The 26,933-nt window shown below is 37.0% G+C and overlaps 4 protein-coding genes across 4 annotated transcripts; 2 read left to right on the top strand and 2 right to left on the bottom strand.

Annotated features, from left to right (window-relative positions):
• Positions 1-1,062: 1,062 nt before the first annotated feature.
• On the bottom strand, positions 1,063-8,998 carry LOC110784355 (pentatricopeptide repeat-containing protein At1g33350). Its single transcript, XM_056828499.1, has 4 exons — positions 7,253-8,998; positions 5,374-5,644; positions 3,382-3,499; positions 1,063-1,822 (listed from the first exon to the last, which is right to left on the bottom strand). The coding sequence occupies exon 1, from the start codon at positions 8,969-8,971 to the stop codon at positions 7,316-7,318; it is 1,656 nt and encodes a 551-aa protein (XP_056684477.1). The 5' UTR covers positions 8,972-8,998; the 3' UTR covers positions 1,063-1,822; positions 3,382-3,499; positions 5,374-5,644; positions 7,253-7,315.
• Positions 3,882-7,207, top strand: LOC110784316 (WAT1-related protein At5g07050-like). Its single transcript, XM_021988758.2, has 7 exons — positions 3,882-4,776; positions 4,908-4,970; positions 5,128-5,244; positions 5,404-5,632; positions 6,119-6,280; positions 6,385-6,536; positions 6,624-7,207. The coding sequence occupies exons 1-7, from the start codon at positions 4,571-4,573 to the stop codon at positions 6,796-6,798; spliced, it is 1,104 nt and encodes a 367-aa protein (XP_021844450.2). The 5' UTR covers positions 3,882-4,570; the 3' UTR covers positions 6,799-7,207.
• A 798-nt stretch (positions 8,999-9,796) lies between the features above and the next one.
• On the bottom strand, positions 9,797-13,839 carry LOC110784300 (CDT1-like protein a, chloroplastic). The gene is made up of 7 exons (XM_021988744.2): positions 13,389-13,839; positions 12,111-12,230; positions 11,758-11,998; positions 10,996-11,646; positions 10,702-10,903; positions 10,512-10,602; positions 9,797-10,121 (listed from the first exon to the last, which is right to left on the bottom strand). Exons 1-7 carry the CDS (start codon positions 13,706-13,708, stop codon positions 10,064-10,066), a joined length of 1,683 nt encoding a protein of 560 aa, XP_021844436.1. The 5' UTR covers positions 13,709-13,839; the 3' UTR covers positions 9,797-10,063.
• A 2,837-nt stretch (positions 13,840-16,676) lies between these two features.
• Positions 16,677-26,099, top strand: LOC110784346 (autophagy-related protein 9). Its single transcript, XM_056828497.1, has 10 exons — positions 16,677-16,962; positions 18,497-19,147; positions 19,281-19,601; positions 20,336-20,558; positions 22,894-23,073; positions 23,192-23,398; positions 23,741-23,818; positions 23,908-23,978; positions 24,072-24,182; positions 24,705-26,099. Exons 2-10 carry the CDS (start codon positions 18,573-18,575, stop codon positions 25,903-25,905), a joined length of 2,967 nt encoding a protein of 988 aa, XP_056684475.1. The 5' UTR covers positions 16,677-16,962; positions 18,497-18,572; the 3' UTR covers positions 25,906-26,099.
• The last annotated feature ends 834 nt before the right edge of the window (positions 26,100-26,933 follow it).

Below are 26,933 nucleotides of genomic sequence, written 5' to 3'. Positions count from 1 at the left end.
CTCCTTTGCTCCACCCAATTTCTTTTAAAGGTCATTTTTAATACGAAGTACCATCTAATTTATCTCTTAATCTTCAACGCTTTGTTCATCTATACCCTCTTTGTTTCAATGTTAAAAGCAATTATTAATCTAAACTCACAATTAAACCTTACATTGAAGTAAATTTACAAAAACATTAAAGAAAAAAAAATCAAGATCTATTAATGGAGGATACAAGGTAGAGGAAAAGAGAATGAAGATGGGGATAAAAGTGACTTTTCACTTTTCAACTTCAATCCTCTTTTGAAAACGCTGCTCATAGCAACGTATTTGAAATTGGAGGATTAAGTCCAATCCACTCTTTCAATCCTCCTTTTACCAAACACCACTATTAGATGGTTCGACTAGTCAAACCTCTGATAGTGACCCAAACCTCTAATTTTTCTCCAAAACTCTATCTACCAAACAAGGCCTAGAACTTATGCTAATTAGGATGCTTATGGAATTCGAATAATATAATTTGTTTATTTATTTATTTTTTCCGAAAAGGAAAACAAAAATAATCTAGTCTTTTTTCAAGACTATAACTTACTAACTTACCTACGAAAAGAAAATATACCCAAGTCATCAATAATTCAATATTCCTAATCTACCTTAATTCACTGGACTTATGGTCTACAAGCCATCAGGAGCCTAGACCACATACTACGTACCGAGTACTTCGTATACTGATTAAACCGAAAAATGGTATTGTTCGGGAAACCTTTCTCGATTGTCCCTATTTGTATGCCTCATTTTCCATTTTAGGATAATCCCTAAAAACATGTCATGTTATTTGTATAACTCGTAAAATGAAGGGTGTAGATACAAATCACAACCAATGGCGGATCAGACCCCTTAAAACTGTTCAAGCTACGCCGCTTAAAACTGCTCAAGATACAAATTGTGCAGTTTAATAACCCTCAAAATTGTTCAAGATACGCCGCTAATGACACCTATGAATGGTGGAGAAGAAGCAATAACTTTGTCCACAAAATAAGCTAGAGTTAGCATCAAAAAAACAAGCTAAGTTTGAGCTAAAAGCCACGAAATTATGTTAGATTGACAACCATAAAGCGTATGAACAAATATTGTGATTTGTGAGGGGAAGTCCCATCAAATATCACAATGCCCACTACTGCTAGACTAGTGCTTAATTGCCCAACTACAAATTCTAGGAAAATTTTAGACTCCATATAAACTTCATAGTTCATATTTAACATCTACAACTCACAACAGTCGCGTACTCAGTGTTGTGTAGGCTAGCCGCCGGCCCAGGAGCAGTGGCTAATGGGTTAGTCCAATGCACGATGCACGTGTCGTGTCAGTTCATGCTAGACCACAGTCCTTTCTTTGAAATCACAAGGACCGTGTAGAATGCCCTTCGTGCTGGCACAAGACTAAAAATGGTCGTGGCCCGGCCCGAGGTCCGATCCGGCAAGAAAAATCCTGGCCTGGTAGGGGCACAAAGTCGTGGACCGCCATACTTTTTTTTTTTGAAAAAGCACGACAAGGCAATGACACGACTCGACCCAGCACAACAAGCACACTAAATTTAGTAAACTTAGACAGGCACGACAGCCCGGCCCGAGGCCCGACAGCCCGTGGACATGGGGCTTGCTTTAAACTTTTCAGTCCGGTCCAGCATGGCCCGACACGAAGCAGAGTGGGTTTGGCGTGGGCCAGGCCCGTTTAGGCACATGGCCACTGGGCTCGGCCCGAAGCCCAGCCCGGCCTACAATCATCGTTCCGCACAGCCCCATTGCCATCCAGCACACAATCGCGTAGCAGTAAGATGACATCTCTGCAAAACAAAAGTAAGAAAAATGTAGTTGTAACTTATACCCAACAGCCTAAAAGGTCGTTATAACGGTTTCGTACCAAAGTCCCTAAACGATGAAAACTATACCATCCATCCATTGAAAAAAATGACGGTTGCCAGCAAAAAAAAAAACTTAGATTCCTGTAAAAAAAAAAAAGGTGAGATTTGAAACCTATGCACCATATTTGTTCTGGGACCCCAAACTGTCACTCACAACTTCTTTCTCACAAAAAAAGAATTCCAGCATTTCGAACCAGAACCAAAAGTTAGATTAAACACATAACCTATCTACAATTCTACACTAGCCATGAATCATGATTCAAAGTTTCGAGTGTCTCCATCCACCAAAAGGATGCATGTGTAAGAATCAAATAAGCATAACTGGTACCTGATGTAAACCCAGCATTAGTCATTCATTCTCATCAGATATGTCAATAACAGATCAGAAATTTGGAATCTGTAATCTCTGTAAACTCCAGAGAAGATGAACAAAGTCCGGCCCGACCTGCACTAGCACAAAATCGTGGGCCTGGCCAGGGCCGCATTTTTTTGGAAAAAGCACAACTCGACTCGACCCGCCATGACAAAGCACGCTAAATTTGGCCCAAGCTCGGCGGCCCATGGGCCTTGTTTTGAACTTTTCAGCCTGGCCTTGCCTGGCATGAAGCAGAGTGGGCTTGGCATGGGGCGGGGGAGTTTAAGAATCAAATAAGCATAAACGGGTAAGCGGTACCTGATTACTACCTGATATAAACCCAGCATCAGTCATTTATTCTCAGACATCTCTATAACAGATCAGAAATTTGGAATCTGTAATCTCCAGAGAACACGAAAAAACCCGGCCTGCATGAGCACGGAAAAAAACACGACAAGGCACGGCACGACTCGATCCGCCACGACAAACCACACTAAATTTAGTAAAATTAGCCAATTAGGCTAAGGCACGACGGCTAGGCCCGGCCAGACAGCCCGTGGGCATGGGCCTTGTTTTGGACTTTTCAGCCTGGCCTGGCACAAAGCAGAGTGGGCTTGGTGTGGGGCGGGGAGGGCCCGTTTAAGAATCAAATAAGCATAACCGGGTAAGCGGTACCCGATATAAACCCAGCATTAGTCAATTTATTCTCAGATATCTCTATAACAGATCAGAAATTTGGAATCTGTAATCTCCAAAAAGAACAGCGCAACAAATGTTTTAAGCGGACACATCACACATGTGTTCGTATCAGATTTGAGTTTTATGTCAAGGTCATGAGTAGTTGGTTGAGTTGAGTACACAGGTTTCATCCAGTCCCCAGAAGTCTAAACAGGAACACAAAAAGTGAAAAAAAGAGAGTTGGCCACTAAGGAAAAAACCCAACATCTTCCACTATGAAGATTGGAGAATAAGCATCTTAATGTTTTACAAAAAAAAGTAATCATAAAGCATATGAAATCAATTCATTCTTCAACTAGAACCCAAAGGTTTCTGAGTTCAGAAAAAAAAAAGGATAAATTTCAAAAGAAAATATCAAACTCAACAAATAGAGATTAGATATTATTACCTCCATAGTCTTGAGATTTCTGTAGGCAGAATCATGTAGGTTTGTATAATTCGGTAGACAAATCTTCAATAGTGAGCACATTTGAATTATACGTTTGAAATTAAATTCCAGAAGTTTCCTGCATGTAATAAACGCAATGTGTTATTCCTAATTTGTGAGATGACTTATGATTCTAGATTACTCAGTGCAATATTATCAGCAGCTGCAACAGCCTGGAGTTCCTGACTCTTTTCCTAGGAAAACAGAAACAAGGTTCTGCTGTAGACTGTGCTTCTAAAATCCTAATACACCTGATTTAAGTTTTTTTTTTTAAAAAAAAGGCTCCATTTTTACGGACTTATTTTGACTGAACTTATATTATCTGAACTTATTTTGTCTGAAATAAACTTATTTGAGTATGAAAATGTCTGAAAAAAACTTATTTTTGCTGAACTTAACTGAACTTAACTGAACTTATTTTGACTATAACATAACTTATCTGAACTTAGATTATGCGAAATCTGGCTCAAGGAAAAAAAATTGACGAATGTTATAAGTAGAAATACAAAACATTCAATAACACCAAACAACGCAAGGGTTTTTCCTAAATATCCAACTACGTACAGTTTTGGGACATAGAATCAACGCTCATCATGCTTAGAAAAACAACAAATAGAAAATAAAATGAAGAGGCAAGAGCCCTAGTGGACTGCACAGTCAGAGGTCGATAAGAAAAATGCAGCTTCAGTTTTAGCAAAAAAAAATTACTGTTGCTGTTTCATTTCCGCCATTTGCTCCCTTTCACCCACTGAATATTCCACTTTTTGCTCTGTGAGTGAACCTAATGCTTAGGAACTTCAATTGAACAGGATAAAGTCCCTTTCTATTTTTAATCACATGTATTTACAAAAGTCTCGTACGTGAAAAACTGGGAATATTGATAAAATAACATATCCTGGGTATTCAAAAGATGGGCGGAGGCAGGAGCACTAAGAATATTTCTCCTTTTGGAAATATATTATATCTTTTCCTCTCTTAATTGTGTGAAAAATAGAAAGCAAGGTCATGGATGGGTCAAGAACATGATACGGCAATGTACCAAGAGAATCAAACAGCTTTTTAAAACATCCACTATAAATGTTATAAGACATTATTGGCTTCCATGCTATGTTAATTAAAAGGGAGAATAGCAATCAAACTATACAAAGCCATGGTTGTTGATTATTTAAGTTTGAGGGTTAATTGCAGAAGGTTCAGGCCACACATATACATGGTTATAGTTCAGATGGCCTCGGCTTTTCTTTATTTCATAACCGAAGCTGCTTTCAACCATGGGATGAATCCTCATGTTTACGTCACCTACCGCCACTTAGTAGGTGGTATTGCAGTATTTCCGTTTGCCTATTTCCTTGAAAGGTGCATTCTAGTCTCCAAATCCTCCCCCTCCCTCCCCCCCCCCCCCCGGTGGTCCCAAGCGTTCACATAAAGCAATCTTCTTCGTCCACTTCGAAAAGTTCACAACTTGACAGTATTTTCTCTTGGTGCAGGAAAACAAGGCCAAAGATGACATTAAGCATGTTCATTGAAATCTTTATCTATTCTCTACTTGGGTTAGTCATTACTCAGTGCTAATATGTTTGATCCTAGTGTAGGAAATATCATGATTTACAAATGCAACTTTGTAATATTGTTATAGTTCCAGTCTGTATTACCGTATCTTGGTTAAAAGAGATCTGAAGGATTTTTTTTTTCTTTCTCCGAAACCAGAGTGGGATTAACAATAAACATGTACTTTGCAAGCCTAAAATACACTTCACCAGCATTTCTGTCAGCAACAGTAAACACGATTCCTACTTTGACCTTTATACTAGCAGTGGTATTCAGGTAATATTATGTTCTTTGTTAACAGTTATGTACTTTACCTGACTTGATCTTACCCTCTAAAGACTGACTTGATCTTACCCTCTAAAGTAAAATGTTTTTAGATTGCAAGTCCAATTATAAAAAACTAACCTTTGCGGAAATTTCCTCAACTATTCGCAGGCTGGAGACTCTTAACTTGAGAAAACGCCGTGGATTAGCAAAAGCCACTGGAACTTTAATAACCTTAGCAGGGGTGATGACCATAGCATTATACAGAGGACCAGCAATCAAACGCTTGTGGGAACCTCTGATACACCTGATGAAAAGTGACTTCCACAAAAATTGGATAAAAGGCCCAATACTTTCACTAGCAAGTTGCATATCATGGTCAATATGGTTCACAATGCAGGTATCTCAATCCCTAGCCAAAATTTTCACAAAATGATGGAACAAGTAGATGTTAGAAAAAGTTCCAAGCATACATCAAGTGTCCAAGCTTTAAAAACAAGTTAAAATGGAAATGATACAATGAAATTAATGTTTCAATAGCACAAAAAACTATCCCGATATTCTTAAGAAATAACAATACATGTGAGAGTACTGTTAGGGCTACTGTTCTATTAACAAACTCACAAATGCCGATTACTCCACAGGGAATAACTGAAAAATTACACCATACACACGTAGATTGGTTCAAAAAAATGGAACTACAGGTTGTTTGAGCTCATACAAACCACTCATTCAGAATAGAACAATGCTTGTGTATGCAGTCAAAAAGTGACAATAATGTATAATTAAAAATAATAATAGTAGTTTGGCATTAAGAAAAAAGAAGGATTCAGTGGAATAGATTTTAAGAAAAAAAGTATTGAAAATCTGACAATGATCCTTGCAGGGATTCACATTGAAAAGATATCCTGCACCACTGTCATTAGCCACATGGGCAAACTTTATAGGAGCAGCACAGTCTGCTGCTTTCACTTCTTTGGCTGTTAGACATCATCCAGATGCATGGGTGCAGAAATCCTTCATCAACATAGCAACTATTCTATTTGGTGTAAGTTAAATTCAGGATAAAAGGAGTGAATTTCAGTTTTCAACAACCCCATCCTCCGGCTGAAAGAGTCCATAATAACCTCAGTTTTTGGTTATGAATTTCAGGGAGTGGTTTCATCTGCATTAAACTTCATCATGATCGTATGGTCTTCAAAAGAAAAAGGCCCTGTCTTTGTAACTATGTTTTGTCCCCTACAGACACTACTAGTGGTGATCTTCGCATATTTCATTGTTGGTGAAAAGCTATACACGGGAAGGTAAGCATAGCTCATAAAATGCTCTTTGTGCTACTATAAGGAATAGATAATAAGATTAGATGTTCTGAATTATCACTGGTTGTTCAGCATCGTAGGAGGAGTTACTATCATCATAGGTCTGTATCTATTGCTATGGGGCAAAGCAAAAGATCGAGTAGTCATCATCACATCCGAGAAGAAACCATCTCTGTCTGCCATCAAGCAGAATGAACCGAAGATGCAAATAGTGACAGTGATAGAAAGGGAGTCATTGAATCAGTAACTGAAAACTGCAAGGTGGAAAGAATCCTTATATTCTCACCAACTAACTGAAAAAAACAGTAGCATATGGACCTTGCTTCAAATTTTCTTATTCTAGCAACTATAGAACAGCTAAAGGAACAAAACGTGAAATAAACAGAGATCACCGCAAGTTCAGAGAGCTAGAAATAACAATGATAGAAGTTGATTTTCATGTAACATTTATGAAAAAAGCAAGTATTACCATACAAAAAGCTAAGTCAACTGCCTATTCAATCTTGACTGTTTTTTTTTCATGGTATAGATTTTGAGAGATGATATTAACTATAAAGGAGCATGAAATGCAGGAATATATGTCGAATGAAGCTATGACAACATTCTGATAATCTCATAAAAAGCACACATATTATTCAGCATGATAAATTGACCCTATCAGGACAAATATTCAGGAAGGTTGGACCAGAATAAGTACTTACAATTCACTTATTCTCATTGTCCCTCTTTGAATATTACCGATAGAGAGATGTCGCAATCTTGTTTTAGCAGAATCGATATGTCAAATTAATATTTTCATCACAAACATGATCTAGTAGTAATCCTTGGTTAATAAAATCAAAAAGACTTTCCAATATGTTGTATATCTCTTCTGTTCTGGGATGTGTTTTATCAGCGGAACGAAACTGGTGGATTCTGCAGTCAACCTCAATCCAGCTGCAGCCAGGGATCTTTTGTGCATCTCTCTCCTTCAACATCTTCCTCACTCCACGAACCTCATCCCATTTAGTCAACCCCACATATAAATTGGCTAACATTGACAAGTATCCACCATTGTTGGGATCAATCTCAATTAACTTTTTGATTGCAAACTCTGCTAAATGTGCATTGCCATGAATTTTACACCCATTAAGCAGGGAACCCCAGATAACCTCATCAGCTTTAACCTTCATTTTACTGATAATATCCATAACTTCTTCAAATCTACCTGCTCGACCAAGAAGATCTACTACACAACCATAGTGCTCAATTTGAGGTTCAATACCATAGAATTCAGTCATTAACCCAAAATAGTAATAACCTTTCTCAACAAGGCCTCCATGAGTACAAGCATTCAACAAGCCAATAAAAGTGATTTCATCAGGTCTCACATTGACATCGTTGCCAGTTTGCATCATTTCATCAAAAACATCAAGTGCATTCCTACTTTGTCCATGAAGTGCATAACAATTGATCATAGAATTCCAAGATGTCAAGCTTTTATCCAGGGTAGAGTCAAAAACTCGTCTTGCTTCATTCAAACAACCACATTTCCCATACATATCAATCAATGCATTCAACATGTACGAATCACAACCAATGCCCTTCCTATGAATGTATCCATGGGTTTCCCTCCCAAGCTGAAGCATACCCGTTTGCCCACAAGCAGAAAGAGCACAAGCTAAAGTAACTTCATTTGGTCTAAGCTGCAACCCGAATGAGCCCAACATTCTTCTAAGGTAATAAATCGCCTCTGGAAACAACCCGTTCTGGTTGCACCCAGCAATTATAGAATTCCAGGAAGGAACATCCCTTTCAGGCATTTCATCAAACAGAAGAATCGCATTCCCCATCTCCCCTAATCTTGCATACCCAGATATCATAGCCGTCCAAGAAACAACATTTCTCTCACACATTTCATCAAACAGTTGACGTGCAGTCCCAACATCCGAACAAAACCTGGTATAACAATCCACAAGAGCAGTTTGAACAATAGGGTTCGATCCAAAACCTGTTTTAAAAATCTGGGTATGCACCATTTTCGTTCCATAAGAATCAAACACTTCAGAACTTGATTTTAGGACACTAGGGTAAATGAAATGGTTCGGCCTACGTCGGCCATTGTTAACCATGTTCTTATACAATGTAAGAACTTCAACATGGTGGGATTCAGAAGCATAAGCGTTGATGATTGCGCTACAGAGATATACATTGGGGGAATTGACATGATCAAAAATCAAACGCGCGTATTGAAGGTTGGAAAGACGAAGGGTGCAGAAACGAATGAGTCTGAAGACGAAGAACTGAGCTTGGGATTGGCCAAGAGTTATGAGAGAGGATTGGAGTTGTTTGAGATGGTTGAGAGATTTGCAGTTGTCGAGTATGGCTACCACGCTTTCTGTGAGGTTGGTGGCATTTGAGAGGGTGACCAATCTGACCATAGTAGTCTTCTTTGCATAACGATTGAGCGAGAAATGTCGGACCAGTAGAGGTGATCAAATTTGGGCCGGGCCGGGCTGGGTTTCAACACTAAAACTCATACCCAAATTCATAAATTTGATGCGGGCTTTTCACTCCAAAACGGGATTTTTTTGGCCTAGGCCCGGGCTTGGTCTAAAAAGGTTATTTGAGGTTGTCTAACCTCGTACATTTTTGGGTCGGGTCGGGCTATAGTTGATCAGGACAATGTCCGAGGTGTTATTAAATGTCGGCTGACTCGAAACTACCTAAAATAACTGGAAATTTAAGTATTATTTGAGTCATGCTCGGGTTTTTTCTACGAAATACATAATAAGGTATACGCATTTGATGGCCTGATATTAAAGTACGAAGTAATAAACATGTCAAACAAAACGAAGCACAATGCCCCTAGAAAATCCAACTGTGCTAATTAGGGCCATATATCTTCTGGTAAATTTTGACACTACGAAGTCGTGCCACATTTATTGAAAAGTCAATTGTGCAACAAATTATGTTGCAGACTTGCAGCTCTAAGTCATTATGTCCATATCAAAATTATCAACCTATTCATGAATTATAATTTTTCCTATTTACTTTCTTTTGATAAGTAGAAAATACTACTATAATCCTTGATGATGCCCCCAAAGCAAGGTTTTCCATCAGATATGGAGTATTTTAATGGCCAAAACTGCATTTCACAGTGGTGTTCCATAATCAACTTTGGTGGGTTAAATCAACTTTGGTATGCCAAAAATAGTCCGCGCATATAAAACTTCATGGGAAATTAAAGAACTTGACACAGACAATTTAGACATAATCAATGGATTCCATTATAATCAGTTGAAAATCTCTATACAAAATCAGGGTAATGGATCATTACACTATCACAATAGTCACTAGTCACTTAGTCAGTAGGCATGTACAAAATGCAATATGGCTGGATTGGCTGGAATTAAGCTCACATGATACAGCAGCCACTTTGCTCTTCTACTGGATTAATAACTTACAAATAACTAAAAAAAAAACCATCTACTTTTCTGATACTGTCAAAACTCTGGGTAATCTTCTGAGTTTCATTTCGCTTCGAACAACTTGTTGCGTATTGATTCATGACATGAAGATTTGTTCAGGCTGTAAAAACCAACAAATTTAAACATCAGCAACCAGTAATAAAACAGTAACTCAGTAAGGAGTAAATCCGATTGTTCAATGCTAACAGTATGTTTGGGAACTGTAGTTTAATGAGGGAAAGAGAATAAAATTGTGGAAATAGGGAATTCCTTAATGTTAGCTTGTTTCGTAATTTAAATAAAAAGTAAGGAAAATGAAAGAAAACAAAATTAAAGAAGTGATATTCCAATTTCCCCAATTTTCCTTAATAATTAGCCAAATAAATTAAAATTTGGAGATTTCTACATATTTCTTCAGATTTACTTAGTTTTACTTTTCCTCACATTTCCAAGTTAACTTGGTTCCTAAACAGTGTAATGAACGGTATAGAAAGGTGTAAAAGAAATTTACCGTAGGAGAGTATCTCCACTGATACTGAGCTGTTCAGATATGTATTCTGGGGCAAGTTGTTGTAGCAAGTTAAGCTGTTCTTCAATCTCAGCTGCAAAAAAAAAACAGAACAGTTTTACAGTGAGAACAGCAATAAGAGGGAATGTTTCAGTTATAAATAAAGTGATGAAATGAAGTAAAAAATCATTACCTCTATCAACAATTTCCAAATGGCCAGATAGTAATTTGTAAATAAGTTCCTCTTTTGTGATAACAGATCGGTTGATGGACTTGAACAAGAGAAGAATCATGTCAAAGAGTTTAGGTACACTAGCTATCAACTGTTGCCTTCTCTTTGCTTGTACAAAAACTGGGTCTTTCTCTTCGATGCTCTTCCTTTCTTTCTCCAACAACTGCAACAGGAATTCTCATTTTAGAACCAATCTTCAGATATTCAAACAATCAAAATCAATCAAGTTTCAAGAAGGTAAAAAACTCCACTTACCGACTGTAAAAGTCCTTCGGGAAGTATTTCCAGGACATCATCCTTTGAAATGATGGAGCTTTGTGTAGGATTAACTTGGCTGAATTGATCCTCCTCAATATCAATGCTGTTTTCCACAAACTTTAAGGATTTACTACGCTTAGATGATTTGTTGGGTGAATCGCAAAACAAACTGCGTTTTGGAGGGCGCAATGTAGGTGTGGCAGCCATTAATCTTGCAGGAGTTGAAGCAAGATCTGCAGGTGTTGAAGCAAGTTCTGCAGGTGTTGAAATAAGTTCTGCGGGAATTGAAGCAAGTTTTGCAGGTGTTGAAGCAAAATCAAACAGTGTTGCATTAGCTTCAACAGAAGTGATTTCTTTGATGAAAGTTTCTGAAAAGCTAGAGGATGGAGGAATTGAAGCAAGTTTTGCAGGTGTTGAAGCAAAATCACACAGTGTTGCATTAGCTTCAACAGAAGTGGTTTCTTTGGTGAAAGTTTCTGAAAAGCTAGAAGATGGTTTGTTTGCCATGGATGAGAAGCGTCTCTTAAATGAGGGAGCAGAAAGTGATGCTGCTAATGTTGCAGGTGTTGTTTTATTCATGTTTTCTTCGGGTTCTTGTTTTGGTTGATAGAATAGGTGAGGTAATTCTCCCTCAGGAACATCAGCATCCTGATTGCAAAAAAAAACCAGTTCATAAATTCAGTCAGTTTATCAATTCAACCTTCAATTAAAACCTAAAAAATAATCCAAGAAAAAAACCAAGAAAATCCCAGTTCATACCTCATGTTGGGTTTTGTAAAAGTCCATGATTTGTGACCGGAATATCTCCTTTAATTGGGAAAATCCACCACCACCACCACCTTTGACATTCTTGTCAGTTTCCACAACCACAACCTCTAGTGAAACAAGAAGCTCCTCCTTCATACATTTTGTTTCTTCATCTTGAACACGGATTTTCTTTGCCACGATTACTTGTGGCATTAGGTACTTCAATTGAGCTAAGTGATGCAATGTAAACCTCCTATACCAAACAATAGAAATCCAATAAATTTCAGATACATAAATAATGAATTGTAGTTTAACTGTTTAAGAGAGTGGAAATTAGGGGGAAAGAAAGGGTTTGTGCTAATTACCTGTCAGTCAAAGACTCGATACTCTTCGCAAGCTTAGTAAGAGTTGATTGCTGCCTTTTCAATCGGAGTAGCCGAATTGAACTAACCATTGCATTGAAGAATTCACATAGCATCTCATACCTGTTATTATAGCAATAGAGGATTAGTAAAATCCAAAGTGATTAACACAAAGATGATCAATAATCTTAATAATCTCAATGCATTTCATGTAAACTTCCCCAATTTTTACAAAATGTTTACAATGTAGGTAGATATACTGCATAAACTTCTTCAAATTCCGAATTTCTAGAGAAACAATTACAACATACCAAGAAGCATTTCTTAGTATAAAGTGATCATTATAGTAATATAGGATTTGTGCAATCCAAAATGATCAACACAAACATGTTCCATAATCTTAATAATCTCAATGCATTTCATGTAAACTTCCCCAATTTTTACAAAATGCTTAGATATACTGCATAAACTTCTTTGAATTCCAGAATTTCTAGACAAATAATTACAACATACCAAGAAGCATTTCTTGGTATAAAGTGATCAACACAAACATGATTATAATCTTAATAATCTCAATGCATTTCTTGTAAATTTTACCAAGAAGCAGACAATCCAGTTAAGAATACTATCACATAAATCTACCCCCAATTTTTACAAAATGCTGATAATGTAGATTCATACAGATTGCATTAGTTCACATACCAGAAGAATAAACAATAATTCACTAATTGATCTTCCAATTGACAGTGAAATGGGTAGATTCAATTAGTATCAGATTCAGATTAATACAGATTGTGCATACAGGATCTGTAGCTACAGTGGCAATGTAATCGATAACAAGCTCAGCCTGGTAGATTCCATTCAATTACTCTAACAATTAACAAACATCTCATCGTTGACATTTACTTCGCAATGTAAAACCCTAATTTTCGGGGATTAAAGCAGCATTCACAGGACATCAATTCAACCTCAACATTCACATAACTTCAATCAAATACACCAAAAACTCAACGATTAAGGAAATGGACAAGCTAACAATCAGGTCATACTAAATTAGCACAAATGAGGCACAAATTTTAAACCCTAATTTCCGCAGTTTCTTACCGCCAAATCTACAGGACTCAAATTAACCCCAAATTATCCAGAAAATGAAAAAAAATCCACAGAGAAAACATTGCATGCTTGATGCTTCACCATACCAGAATAATTGGGGGGGGGGGAGTCATATCAGGTGAAAATCTAGCTCAAAAATAAAACTAAAATTAAGTAAAGAATTCATACTTTTGGGGTAAAGATGCAGAGGGTTTCGCGGATCCCTTAAGCTTCTGACCGATTCCACTTCCGATCACCTTCTCCGGCACCACCTTCGGAAGATCCGACCCAGCATTGTTGGATTTTTGTAGCTGAAGGGCAGTTCGCCGAACATCTGAAATCGAGAGCGCGAAGTTCTGCTTGCGGATCCGGGTACTGGGATTCGGGTTAGCCCGTTCCGGAGTCGCAACAGCTGCTAGGTTACTGTTGTTGTTCTTCTTGACGGGGGTAGTGAGGAGTGGCTTCTTTGATTTGAAGGGGATCATCAATGGCGTTTTTGAGGAATCCATTGATAATAATAATAGATAATAATTTGAGAAGAAAAAGATAGATTGATTTGAGAACTAATGAATGAATTGAGAGGATGAAGGTGTGATTGAGGAGAGAGAAAGAGTGATGGTGGGAAAAATATGGAGGGAGATGGGGGTGTATATGAGAGAGCTGAGGAGAGTAGGGTTTTATGGCGCGAAGGAGTTTTACCGCCAAATCAAGTGTTTTTTCGCGGGGAATGTTGTGGGCTTTCTTAATGGGCTTTTGATTGTTGTTACGTGGCCCAGTTAGTTAGATTGGATGTTTAGATTGAAAAGGCTTGTAAGGGTGGATATGGGTTTATGGGCTTTTGGATAGTTCTTTATGGACTTTTGTATATTTGGTCCATTTGGATGATGGATTGATGGATACTAAGTCCAAATTATAATTTGAGAGTGATTTTTTTTATAACTTCATCCGTTTCATAAATATCGCATGACTAGTTTTGCTAATTTGTAGAAATTAATGAACTTTACAAATGTACTTATTATCAATGCAGGACTAGTTCTGCTAGTTTGTAGAAATTAATGAATTTTATAAACGTCGGAGAAGAGTCTGACCACATATAAGTCTGATAGGATTATGTCCTAACCAATTGATGTAGCCATGTAGGTGGTATAACTCATTCCTCTCCTTTTTCTAACTCAGTCCCAACTCGCATGTAGAGTTGTTACTTTTTTTTTTTGTTACTCATTCTTAGGCTAATTCGGATTAGGGGCGAATTTTGGGTGGATAGGTTTCACTCCCCTCCCAATTGTTATTGTAGGGGATCGAACACGCGGTTCTTCCTATCAAGCTCGGCCTCAATCACCACTGGACCAACTGACAATTGGGAGTCCAATTTATTATTTGAGAGCGATTTTGGGGTGGGATTTTTTTATACTTTTTTTTTCCAAAAACAAAGCTATAAATTTCCTTTAATAAAATATATTAAGTGTTCCATTTTATGATTTTTCTTTTATAGATAATTACATTTATTGACGGTCAAAGTTGTGTATTGCCAAATGTGTCAAATGAATCTATACCTAGTATTTAAAAAAGATAACCATTCTTCCTAAGATGACACGTGTATTAAATCTAACAAATCTGTAACTTTACAAGTGTCTCATACTCCCATCTATTACTCCCATGTACTTCATATTCCCCATCCTTCATCTTCCTTCACCTTCACCTTCTCATTAATTCTCCAACCTTAATTATTTTTAATGTCAATTTAATTCAATTACCAAATCATTTCTCCTTTTTCCTGTAGCATTCATTAAAAAAATTTAACCATCTTCCACTAACAGACTTTCTGACTTATCCATTTTAAAACGGTAGGAGTTTGTAGGGTATTTTAATTGTACCCTGCAGGAATTCAAGTTGTAGTACCACCTCCCTTTTCTCTCTCTATCTCTCTCTCTTTCTAAGCACGTTGTTCTTGATTTTTCTTGCTTAGTAATGCAATTCAATTTGCAGATAAGGATAATTTTAATGTACGGTTTCCATGCAAATAATTAAAGGTGGGGTTTGAGACTTTTAGGTGGATTTTAGTTGCATATTTTTGTTATTCTTATGGAACTTACAATTAGTTTTAGTTCTCCTATAAGAAAATTTTTGTCAGTACAGTTTAATAATTAGAAGTTTTGTCAGTAGTTCAATAGTTAGAATTTTTGTCAGTATAGTTCAATAGTTACAACTTTTGCCAGTATAGTTCAATAGTTAGAATTTGTTAATTAAGTCTTCAATTTCCTTAATTGGATAACATGAGTATAGTGGTAAATCTTAACATTTGGTGAAAATAGAAGGTTTTCTCTATCTCCATCTTTCTTTGATGATTATTGCCAGAGTTGAGTTATTTTTCATCCTGCAAGTTCTTACGTACCTTGCCAATCATAACTTAAAGGGTATGACTTTTACCCAAACCTACATATGTCAATTATTTTTTGTTTATGTTTCCTATCTCGATCTACATCTCCCCGTACTTTCAGGATCAAAATGTAAATGCGGTCCAAACAAAACTAAATACAAACACTCACCAACCATCCAAATATTAAAAAAGTAAGACACATATAAGACGTCCTATATCCTAAGAATAGCCCGTGCCTTACACGGGTCAGACGACTAGTTAAACAGTAAAAGGGCAATGGGTAAAATATTAAATATGTATACTCAAATAAAGGTGGGTAGCATTTCAAAACCACTAAAAGTGTGTCACACTATCACTGTGTCCTATGATGAATTAAGTAAAATATGTTAACATATTAACTTGTTATTTCTTTTAACTAGAGTCGATAATTGTTCTCGTTACATAAATTCCCTATGTATTCCAAGTGATGTTGCTCGTTTCTATACAAGGCTTTGGCAACTTGTACAAAAAGTGAGGGGTATGTGATTCTATGGTATTGAGAACCTACAACCCTACACATGACACAACTACCATGGAATTCACGGTCTCTTATTCAATAAGCTCACTAGAACCACGACTAATTCACCCAACGGTCCACTCAGAAAGTCGGTTTATTCCACATTAAAAGTTATATTGAACGCTTTGCGAACACTCATCATTATTTTAATACAATTGATCAAATTCACATCCCATAACCTCCTTTCAACATAACCGAAAAAATTGACAAATTCCCTTTCAAGTTGATAAAAAAGATTAACACTTTCAAACTTTTTTTTAATACGATCGGACAAATTAACTTCCGAAAGTTTCCTTCGTTGTGATCATTCAATTAACACCCTTTAATCTTTTTTCATTAGTAAAAATAAGGATCGCACTTAACCAGCATCTCTCGTAAATTAACCATTTCAGCAACACAAGTCAAACGCTTTTCAAAATGATTGAACAAATTAGCATTCTCAAAATGTTAAAAGGGATAAAAGCAATTTGATTCCAAGTAGGAGACTAATATGTACAAGTAACTAAGTATTTAAACAATCCACATAAGTAAACAACATGACTTGTTCTTGTTCCTAGTCTTTCTAATTATATCGTAGAAGCCTTTACAAGTTACACCGCCTAATATTTTACTATTACTCGGCTTCAAAAACCTATATTGCTTTTCTTCTTCTTCTTCTTCTTCCCCAATTTCAATTTCAATTTCAATTTCAATTTCAATTTTCCAGTTTTCCGTCTAAAAAGGCCGTCTGTCATCCTATTCCCCAAATTCGAAGAACAAATACGACGATTGTGAGGAAAGGATTAAGGGTAAATTCCCAGAAATCGAATTCCAGAATTAATCGTTCTTAGGTAAATGGTTTATTTCTTTTTTTGTTTGAATTTTCTTGGTTAGCTGTAGCAAGAATTTATCCGTAGTAAAGACTACAACTTTAATCAAATTATTTGGGGATTGAGTGAATTAGTATTGCATTTTGTACCCTTAATTTTAATATAGTAATTTCCAATTTTATTTTAATTTCATGTAATTGGGTTTGTTCTAGCATATTTATGCCATTTTGTACTTCAGAAATAAGTTAATCGACGAACTAATGTCCGGAGTAGTTATTATCCTTTGCTAATTTGTAAAGCAAAGCACATAATTGAAGCATAATATTTGCTTTTCTGTTGAAAATTATCAAGGGTGATACCACATTTTGCTTTGCTTTGACTTTTGCGATAAAGAAGTCTTGGGATGTTGAATGACTTGGACGAAAATTGGATTTTACAATTTTGATAATTTTGAACAGTTTTAGGTTGTAGTTGTAGTTGTATCTGCCGACCACCTCCCCTTCTGGACTCTGGTGCTGCTATTTTCGGTAATTATCTACAATCGATATTTCTGTTGATTTTATTTGCAAATTTCTAAATTGTTAATTATATTATGGGTTGGGTTTTTTGTTATCTTGCTGCCACATTTTGCTTTGTGATAAAGAAGGGGTTTGGCTTGGGATGTTGAATGAATTGGATGAAAAATTGATCTTACAATTTTGATAAATTTGAACAGTTTGGGTTGTATGCTTTGTTTAGCAAATGGCCAGATTATATAACCCTACTGAAAGAAAGCTCATATTAGCTCGAACGTTCGAAGTTTAGAAGTTTTGGTCCAGTTCTTTAGGTTTCTTGATGAGAGCATTTCATGGATTCTTGATCACTGAGCACATGTAAGCTCTCTGTAGCTTCTAGATGATGAACATTTATCATATCACAACATTAGAGTGATCAGGAGTTTTCTACGGTTCTCATTCCCTGCTTGTTCAACTTATGGAATAAAAAGTTCATTAAATTTAGGCCGTGTTCGGTATCGTTTTTTGTTTCTAGTTTTCTGTTTTTTACAAAACTAAAACCAAAATATGAAAACCACAAAAACGAGTTTCTAGTTTTTTGTTGCCAGTTTCCAATATCAACATGATTACAATAAGTATGCTTATTTTTCAGTCCATGATAACAATAAATATGCTTATTTTTTAGTTTAATCTAAATTATACTCCCTCTGTATTTATTTAAGGGATGCACTTGCCTTTTCCGGCCGTATTTATTTAAGAGATACACTTGCCATTTTTAGTAACTTATCAACCCCATAATCTAATTAAATAATATATCTACACCCCACACCCAACCCCCACACCCTAAAGTGACATGGGCCCCACTTATTTTTCTTATTAAAATATCTACTCAACCCCACTTGTTTTCTTCTTAATACCCGTGCCCGGCCAAATGTATCTCTTAAATAAATACGGAGGGAGTATGACTTATTAAACCAAAAAACAAAAACTGATAGACACCCAACGAGCTCTTTGTGGTTTTTGTTTTTTTTATTGAGTGGATTATGTTCTATATATTTCAGGAACTTCATCTGATCAATAAAAGCATATGCGGGGAATGGACTTACCATTCACGCCTACTGCTGTTGCTTGCAAATAATGTCCGGTTGGCAAGGGGGTAGGAATGTTTTGAGCATATTTAAGTGGAAGAAACCCGGTGATCCTTCTCTTTCCATTGGCCTACTCAATGATAACCCTCCTGAGATTGAATTATCCGGTTATGGAAGAATACCGAGTCCTGGTAGTGAAAGCCCCTCTGAGCTACTTAACGGGGAGAGCCTGAAAGTGGAACCTATTGCTGATTTGGACTTGTTCTTTGAAAGGCTATACAGCTACTATTGTGATAAAGGGCTTTGGTGCATCATTGTTAAGTGGATAGTTGAACTCTTGAGTCTTGCTTTCACAATATGTTTTTCGGGATTTTTCTTACTATATGTTGACTGGGATGGTCTTCGCAACGCTAAATGTGGAATTGATGCGGTTGAATCTGGAACTAAGCCCTGTGACCTTGCAATAGAAGCTCTGCATGCGCACCCATTAACCCCACTCACGCTTCCCAAAGCTATTATTCTTGGGTATTTGGGTATTTTCTCCATATATTGGATCTTCTGTTTTCTAAGGTTTTTCGCACAGCTAAAGGAAATTCTCAGGATACGCCACTTTTATTACAACTGGTAAGCTTATAGAAGCACCACCCTGTATTTCCTTTATTCCACACTGTTTCTTCAATCTCCCACGCCTCATATTGCTTCAAATTATGCCTTTTTGTTTGGAATTACAGTAATTGAGGAATGATGTTCTTTGCAGTCTCCATGTTACAGATGATGAGTTGAAGACCATGCCATGGCCTTCTATTCTCGAGAAAGTGGTTCGTGTTCAGAATTCACAGAAGCTATGCGTGGTGAAGGATCTGTCAGCTCATGAAATTGTAATGCGATTGATGCGGAAGGAAAACTACTTGATTGGCATGATCAACAAAGGGATTCTTGCTTTCCCTATCTCTAAGTGGATCCCCGGTGCTGGTCCAACTGTCAAGTCTGGCCCTAATAGGGGTCGTCAACGCCTCATATTGACAAAGACGCTTGAGTGGACCTTAAATTGGTCCATTTTGCAGAGCATGTTTGACAGGTGATAATTTCCTCAAGCTAAATTATATTTTATTTTATTTTATTTTATTTTATTTTATTTTATTTTATTTTATCGTAATTATATCGTGTGCATAAAAACCTTGACTGTTACAACCTTAAAATCCTACATCCATTTCTTGTCCCCTCATTTTCATGAGGAATTTTCTTCGCGCTTGGTATAGAAGTACACTAGCTATTAACTGGTCAATCTTATGCATGTTGGTCTAATTAAATCATGTTACACTTCTTTGATCGGTGGATATATTTTCTTTTGCTTGCTGATGTGTGCACAAATTTACTAAGCTTTAATTTGTGTCATTAATCTTTAATGGAAACTAGCTTCTAGTAACCTTGATTGGTTCTGGTAGACTACCTGCATTTGAGCAGATGATTGGATGCACAGTAAACTTAGCTCCTGTTTTCTATTGATGATTGATTGTGTATCTGTTTGTTATTACGATAAGTTGCTTGTAGATGTTGGTACTTACTTCGGGCCTGAAACTTCTGCTCCTGTTTTTATTTTGCTCATATGATAGCAATTTTCTTTTGTGAACTACATAGATGTAATGTGAGCATGATTAAGCTGAGTACTTAAAAGGAAAAAAATCTATTAAGATGGCTAGTATATTGGATTGTGTTTTTTTTTCTTTCCATATCAAGCTTCCTTTACAAGAGAAGCTTTGGACATGGCTATTCTCGTGATTCAGCTGCTGATAAACTCTTTTATACCTGCAGAAAATTCTGTATCAGAGGGGAGTTTGTCTCAAATCCTGCTACTTTGAGGAAAAGACTTGTAGTAGTTGGACTAGCAATGCTTCTCCTCTCTCCGTTTCTAGTCATATTTATGCTGGTTTATCTATTCTTGAGGCACGCTGAACAATTCTATAACCATCCAACTACAGCATCATCTCGAAGATGGTCGAATTTGTCAAAGTGGATGTTTAGGGAATTTAACGAGGCAAGTACTTCTTCTGTTTGGAGTTTTGGTCCGTGGCATGTTTTCTTTGTTCTAATCGTTTTGCGTACGTAAGTTTAATTGTGGTACTAGTTTAGGACATACTCTGAATCTCCGATTACTCCCCCCTACCCCATATTATGTCATTTTAGGAAAATAAAGACTATAAGGAAACATATTTTATTTCATTGTCTTCTCCACAGCCTTTTCTTGAACAGAGTTGCCATTTTGGTTCATGGAAGCTTCAAGTTCATTAGTGTTTAATAAATTAATAATAGAAACTTGACTAATCTTTTGGCGATTTCAAAAAAGTAAAATTAGAGAACAATATAGGATAGAGCTTCGGAGTACTAATCAAGTAGCAAGGAGAACATTTTGATGCAATTCTGGATGAAATAAGATATCTATTTAGTTTTTATCTTGTTTTATACTGTTTATACTTGTAACTGATTTAGTTTTAAATTACTGTCCCTTGGAGTAGGCTATAGGTTGTGTCTATACTCTGTACTTATCTAAGAATTATACTGAAGGCTAACCGATAAGTATGGTTGGGGTTTATTGCTTAACATTTTGATCCTTTTATAGTTTATTATAAGTACTATGTATAACGCAGTACAGAATTGCAGATCATGTAGCACAAGGATTGTGTTCTGCAATGTGGTACATTACTGCTACGGCTAAATTGAAACACAGTTATAGAATTGTAGAACATAGTTACATAATTGCTTACCTGCTGATCCTTTATCATGCTCCTTTCAACGTTATTGATGTTTAATACTTTTACGTTTAGCTGCTTACTGTTTATTCTTCACCCTTAGATTCTGTATGTGGTGTGGCAGGTTGCTAGTTTTGTTGCTATGGTTAAAATGAGGTTGTATTGAAAATCTGTGAATATTGAAGTGGTATACAGAGATTGGGGTGCTAAGAAGTGGAAGGAAAACCAACCTGTTTTAAACATACAAACAATCGGAATGTCAATTTTCAGCCTGTTTTAACATTATATGTATTTATACCCATCCTTACAATTGAAAGGAGGTCTTTATTAGTTGTTACTCCATTAGTCCATTAGAAACAAACTGCCTATTTCTTCACAAATAAATGTAGGTCAGCTGCAATTCCATGAGACATTTGATTCATACTATTGTAAAAAAAAAAAGGTGAAAGATCGCCAATTAGTAGGCTTTTGACTTTGTTGAAATTGGTCAGGGAGAATAAATTATGATAGGCTGATAGCTATTAGGTAATAAAGTTGCTAAACAAGTATAGAAAAGAAGAATTGGTCAGTAGTAGGCAGCTCAAGTGAGTTGTAGTTCACAAGCAAGTGATGCAATGCTTATTTTCTGTTGGAGACAAACCTTTGAGATGGAGCTCTTGCGATTTTAGTTGGAAAGTAATTTTAAATAAAATTTACTGCCTGGACTGTCTGTAGGTAGTACTCCCTCCGTCCCTAAAAGATTGACCCATAGCAAAAAAAATCACTTTATTAAGAATTGGGTGTAAAATATGCAGATGAGTTGGTAGTGTGGGCCCATGAGGCGAGAGATAGAGAGAGAACAAGTGGAAAATTTTACCAAGGTATGGTGCAAACTTAAAAGGGACATCCATAAAAGGAATATGGGGCATCTTTTAGGGACGGAGGGAGTATTGTTACTCAATTTAAAAGGGACTGATTGTTAGGAGCGTATATCAACTACATGCAAGTGAGGAAGAGGTTGCCTGCTTGGTGGTGTGCTGGTGTTACAGTTGATTGACTTTGCCTTCATGCTATGTTAATAAAAAAGACTGCAAATCATACTTGATAGCAAATCTTCAACCATGATACACTAACACATGAAAAAAGGAAGCATCATTTGTCTGATAGCTGCATAATTGAGAACCTATTCTTGAACTTAATGTTGTTCATGACGTAACGCCCATTAAAACCAGTTTTTTTTTTTTTTTTTTTTGTGGGGGCTGGGAGACGGATCACTTTATGGTGATAATAAATTTATTAAGCTGGCAGAAGGGCCGTTTTGTCCATGTTTGCATAGATCAAATATGAAGCATTGAGGAAAGAAAAAGATGTATTGAAGCTTTAATTGACTCCTATGCTTGAAATATAAACTTCATCTTGGGTCTAAAGAGCTGTGTTGAGACACTAAAGAAGCTAAATTAGCTAATGAGCAGAAGTGAAAATGTAAAAACTTCCTGATCCGATACTTAATAAATGTTTTTCCAAGATATTAAGCGAATATTTCCCATATTTTAGTACAATTATCTCTTGATGTTTGACTTTTGCCACTCCTACATCAAAAAAAAATTAAAAAAAATAAAACCTTTTTTTTGGGTTTTTTTCCAGGTGGAACACTTCTTTAGGCACCGCATAAACAGCAGCATCGTACATGCTTCAGATTACTTGAGACAATTTCCATCTCCCATAATTTCAGTTGTTGCTAAATTCATCTCCTTCATATCCGGTGGCTTTGCGGCTGTGTTGATCATTATTGCATTTCTGGATGAATCTTTGCTGGAGGGACATGTAATTTCTTTTTCGTTTTTTTTACCTTTCTTATTCATCTAAAACTCTTCTTATGTTGCTACAGTTGCAAACAATCAATTATTCATACATATTTACATATTTGCTATAATTGTTGTAGATATTTGGCCGTAATTTGTTTTGGTATGCTGCTGTGTTTGGAACTATTACGGCTATCAGCCGGGCAGCTGTGACAGATGAGCTTCTTGTTCTTGACCCAGATGGCACAATGTCCTTGGTGGTTCAGCATACGCATCACATGCCAAAGAGATGGCGTGGTAAAGAAAACACAGAGTTTGTCCGGGTAGAGTTTGAAACTTTATTTCAGGTAATTTCATATGCCAGAATATGATGCTGTTTGCCGTGTTCTTTATTTGACTATTTATTACTAGTTTTCTATGCACACGATGCGTGCTTATAATTTAAAAAAAGCACATACGATATACTTATTTGGTTAATTACTTTTTGCCCTTTTATGCATATTTTTTTTCCTTAGTTTTAATATTTGGTGATTTGAGTAAATATCTTTTAAATTGACTCCCTTTTATATTGTACTCCGTAATATACAATGTTTTTTGTGTTTAATTTATTTTTGATTTTTTTGATTTTAGTAAAGGGTAAAATAGGCAATCACTATTTACGCCGCCTAACAGACTATGCATTTGTGCAGTATACAGCAATGATGTGGCTGGAGGAGATTGCCTCTATATTCCTCACTCCTTATTTGCTCATATTTGTTGTCCCAAAGGTTGTAACTTATTTTCATTTAACTACTTCACTCGTGTTTTAGTCGGTTTGGATTAATTTTTAGCTTACACATTGTTTTTTTTACTGCAGCAAGTGAATGACATTCTGCAGTTCATCACTGAATTTACGGTATATATTGACGGAGTTGGTGATGTTTGCAGGTTTAATTTTTCTACCAACTTACATTCAGTTTAGCCTTTTTGAGAAATGCTACCTCTTCTGTTTTACCTAATGTATCTCATTTTCCCCTGCAGCTTTAGTGTCTTTGATTTTCAAAAGCATGGCAATGGAAATTACGCTTCACCATACAATTCGCTTCCCACTCGGAGGAGTTCCCAAGGGAAAATGGAAAAATCTTTTCTGAGGCATGTTTTCTCTTCTTGAACTAATTTTCACGATGTCTTTGTTCTGAACTCTATTTTAGTGTTATTTGTTTTTCATGTTAAATCTGAAATAAAGGTGATCAAAATTTGGGCCGGGCTGGGCTGGGCTTTACCACATATCATGCCCAAACCCAAATATTGGTGTGGGATTTTGGGCCAAAACGGGTTATTTCGGGCCGTGCTCAGGCTTTGGTCCAAAAATGCGTCTTGAACTAATTTTCACGACGTCTTTGTTTTGAACCCTATTTTAGTGTTATTTGTTTTTCATGTTAAATCTGAGATAAAGGTGATCAAAATTCGGGCCGGCTGGGCTTTAACACAAACTCATGCCCAAAACCCATAATTTTGTGCGGGCTTTTTGGCCCAAGCGGGTTATTTTCGGGTAGGGCTCATGCTTTGGTCCAAAAATGTGTATTTGTGGCTGCCCAAACCCACACTTTTTTCGGGCCGGGCTATAATTGATCGGGATAATCTGACCTTTTTGTTTATCTGCTCTCTCTACAGCTTTCAAACCAGCTACCCTTCTTGGCAACCAGACGCTCAAGGGATGCAGTTTCTAACCACTCTCAGAACATTCCGGAACGAAAAGTTGCGCGGGCCTATTCCTGGTTACGCGTATTCACCACCCAGAAGATGGCAGCAGCAGAGTCCACGTTTTAGAGATCATAGCTCCCGAAACAGCTACTTCAGAAGGGAATCACCCTACAACGGTCAAGCTCCGGGCTGTCACTTGGGCTCTCTTTGGCTCATTGGAACTGACCCGAAGACTCACCCTTATCTTCTTGATTGGTTTTATGTGTCCGGGGCCCGACATGTTATCGGTAATAACACTAACGACGGCCCGTCAGTTTCTCTGGACATTGACAATGAACAAACAAATGATTTTTGGATGCCGTCCTTAAATAACGAAGACAACAACAACCAAGGAGAAGAAAGCTGGCCTAATTTCTTAGACAACCGGTCAAAGAACCATCCGGAAGCTTCCACGTCGTCATCTCCCGTCTTCTTGGAGGAGGAAAGTGTTCTTCGGCATAACGACTCCAGCAGCACCATGCTTCCTTCAGCTAGAAGCCACTGGTGGAACCGCCGTGGTGGTGGAACCACCAGTGCAGACCCTCAACAGGCAGCAAGCTTTCTCGAACCCCCGGAGTTTCACCACCGTGGTGGGCCACATCAAGCCAGCTTTCTCGAGCCTCCTATGTTCAGACACAGCGGTGGGACCCAACAAGCCAGCTTTCTCGAGCCTACTGAATTTCAGCACCGTGGTGGGACCCAACAAACCAGCTTTCTCGAGCCTACTGAGTTTCAGCACCGTGGTGGGCGTGGGCCCCTGCAAACCAGCTTTCTCGAGCCTACTGAGTTTCAGCACCGTGGTGGGACCCAACAGACCAGCTTTCTCGAGCCTACTGAGTTTCAGCACCGTGGTGGGCCCCAACAAACCAGCTTTCTCGAGCCTCCTATGTTCAGACACAGTCCTGAATTTAACCATCATAATGCTGATAATTACTGTGAAAGCCATTCGGATAGGAGCATCGATGATGAACACGACGAACAACCTTTGGATTGGGGGAATTATAACCAGTTATCTCGAACAACGGATCCAGATGAATTTGGTGGAGAATTTAAGCTCCATTTTGATGATGTTTATAAACCTTCTGAACCTCCCAATATGAATCTAGACCATGATAAATATCATGTGAGCTGATTTCTTGATCCTTGATAAATGAGAGGCTGTTTGGTTGTTAAATTTCATTTATTGGGTCTATTTCGTACATAGTTTTTTAGGGTTATTCTCTTCTTTTTTGTTTTGGTACAAGGAGAAGTGAAGAACAGTAAATTCGAAATTCTTTTGTTGTACATAATTCATGGCTTCAATGAAAAGGTTGCATTTAGAATCGACCTTGCTGTTTCTTTCTGGAAAATGTACAAAGAAAAATAACTTGCAATTTCATTGAATTAGGTTGTACAAAATCCTGATTTTGGTTTGTACATATGGAAATATGCAATTTGGTGCTCACTAATGAAAATAACAGGTGAATTGGTCATATTGACCCCATATATTACTGGCCGAGATAATACATCTTGCTTGACGATGAATAATAAACTGTGTTTGACGATGAATAATAAACTGTGTTTGACGATGAGTAAATAAACTAGCAAATTTTTTATCAAAGGTGACTTTATTTGTATGTAAGCAATAATTTGGTAAAAGTGAGTGAGTCCGTGATAATACAACTTGCTTGACAATGAATTATAAACTGACAAATCGTTGATCAAAGGTGACTTATTTGTAAGTAAACAATAATTTGTAAAAGTGAGCTGCCATGAGTCCGTGATAACCCATCTTGTTTGACAATCAATAGTAAACAGACAAATTGATGATCAAAGTTGACTTATTTGTATGTAAACAATAACTTGGTAAAATAGAGTTGTCAGGAGTCTCTTGATATAAATCTTGCTTGACGATTAGCATTGAACCGATAAACCGTTGATTAAAGGTGAAATAAGTAAACAATAATTTGGCAAAAGAAAGCTGCTACGAATAATTTGGTAAAAGAGAGTTGCTACGAGTCCGTGATAATACATCTTGCTTGACGATAAGCTATTGACAAATCGTTGATCAAAGGTGATTTGTTTGAATGTAAACAATACGTCGGTCAAAGTGAGCTGCCACGACTCGAGTCCCGTGATAATACATCTTGCTTGACGATTACTCGATTAGTAATAAACTGA

The sequence above is a fragment of the Spinacia oleracea genome, chromosome 5 (assembly GCF_020520425.1).
Source record: "Spinacia oleracea cultivar Varoflay chromosome 5, BTI_SOV_V1, whole genome shotgun sequence".
NCBI lineage: Eukaryota > Viridiplantae > Streptophyta > Magnoliopsida > Caryophyllales > Amaranthaceae > Spinacia > Spinacia oleracea.
Note: the sequence above shows the minus strand (reverse complement) of the source record. Positions and strands in the feature narration are given on the sequence as shown.

What these genes read in the sequence shown, in the direction of transcription:
- LOC110784316 (XM_021988758.2), top strand. Translation starts at nt 4,571, where the DNA reads ATGGTTGTTGATTATTTAAGTTTGAGGGTTAATTGCAGAAGGTTCAGG. An exon ending in ATACTAGCAGTGGTATTCAG is followed by an intron (nt 5,245 to 5,403) that starts GTAATATTATGT and finishes AACTATTCGCAG; the next exon opens with GCTGGAGACTCTTAACTTGA. An exon ending in TAGCAACTATTCTATTTGGT is followed by an intron (nt 6,281 to 6,384) that starts GTAAGTTAAATT and finishes TATGAATTTCAG; the next exon opens with GGAGTGGTTTCATCTGCATT.
- LOC110784355 (XM_056828499.1), bottom strand. Translation starts at nt 8,971, where the DNA reads ATGGTCAGATTGGTCACCCTCTCAAATGCCACCAACCTCACAGAAAGC.
- LOC110784300 (XM_021988744.2), bottom strand. Translation starts at nt 13,708, where the DNA reads ATGGATTCCTCAAAAACGCCATTGATGATCCCCTTCAAATCAAAGAAG. An exon ending in TCTGCATCTTTACCCCAAAA is followed by an intron (nt 12,231 to 13,388) that starts GTATGAATTCTT and finishes CTATAATAACAG; the next exon opens with GTATGAGATGCTATGTGAAT. An exon ending in ATCGAGTCTTTGACTGACAG is followed by an intron (nt 11,999 to 12,110) that starts GTAATTAGCACA and finishes TGTTTGGTATAG; the next exon opens with GAGGTTTACATTGCATCACT.
- LOC110784346 (XM_056828497.1), top strand. Translation starts at nt 18,573, where the DNA reads ATGTCCGGTTGGCAAGGGGGTAGGAATGTTTTGAGCATATTTAAGTGG. An exon ending in TTGCAGAGCATGTTTGACAG is followed by an intron (nt 19,602 to 20,335) that starts GTGATAATTTCC and finishes TTATACCTGCAG; the next exon opens with AAAATTCTGTATCAGAGGGG. An exon ending in ATGGAAAAATCTTTTCTGAG is followed by an intron (nt 24,183 to 24,704) that starts GCATGTTTTCTC and finishes CTCTCTCTACAG; the next exon opens with CTTTCAAACCAGCTACCCTT.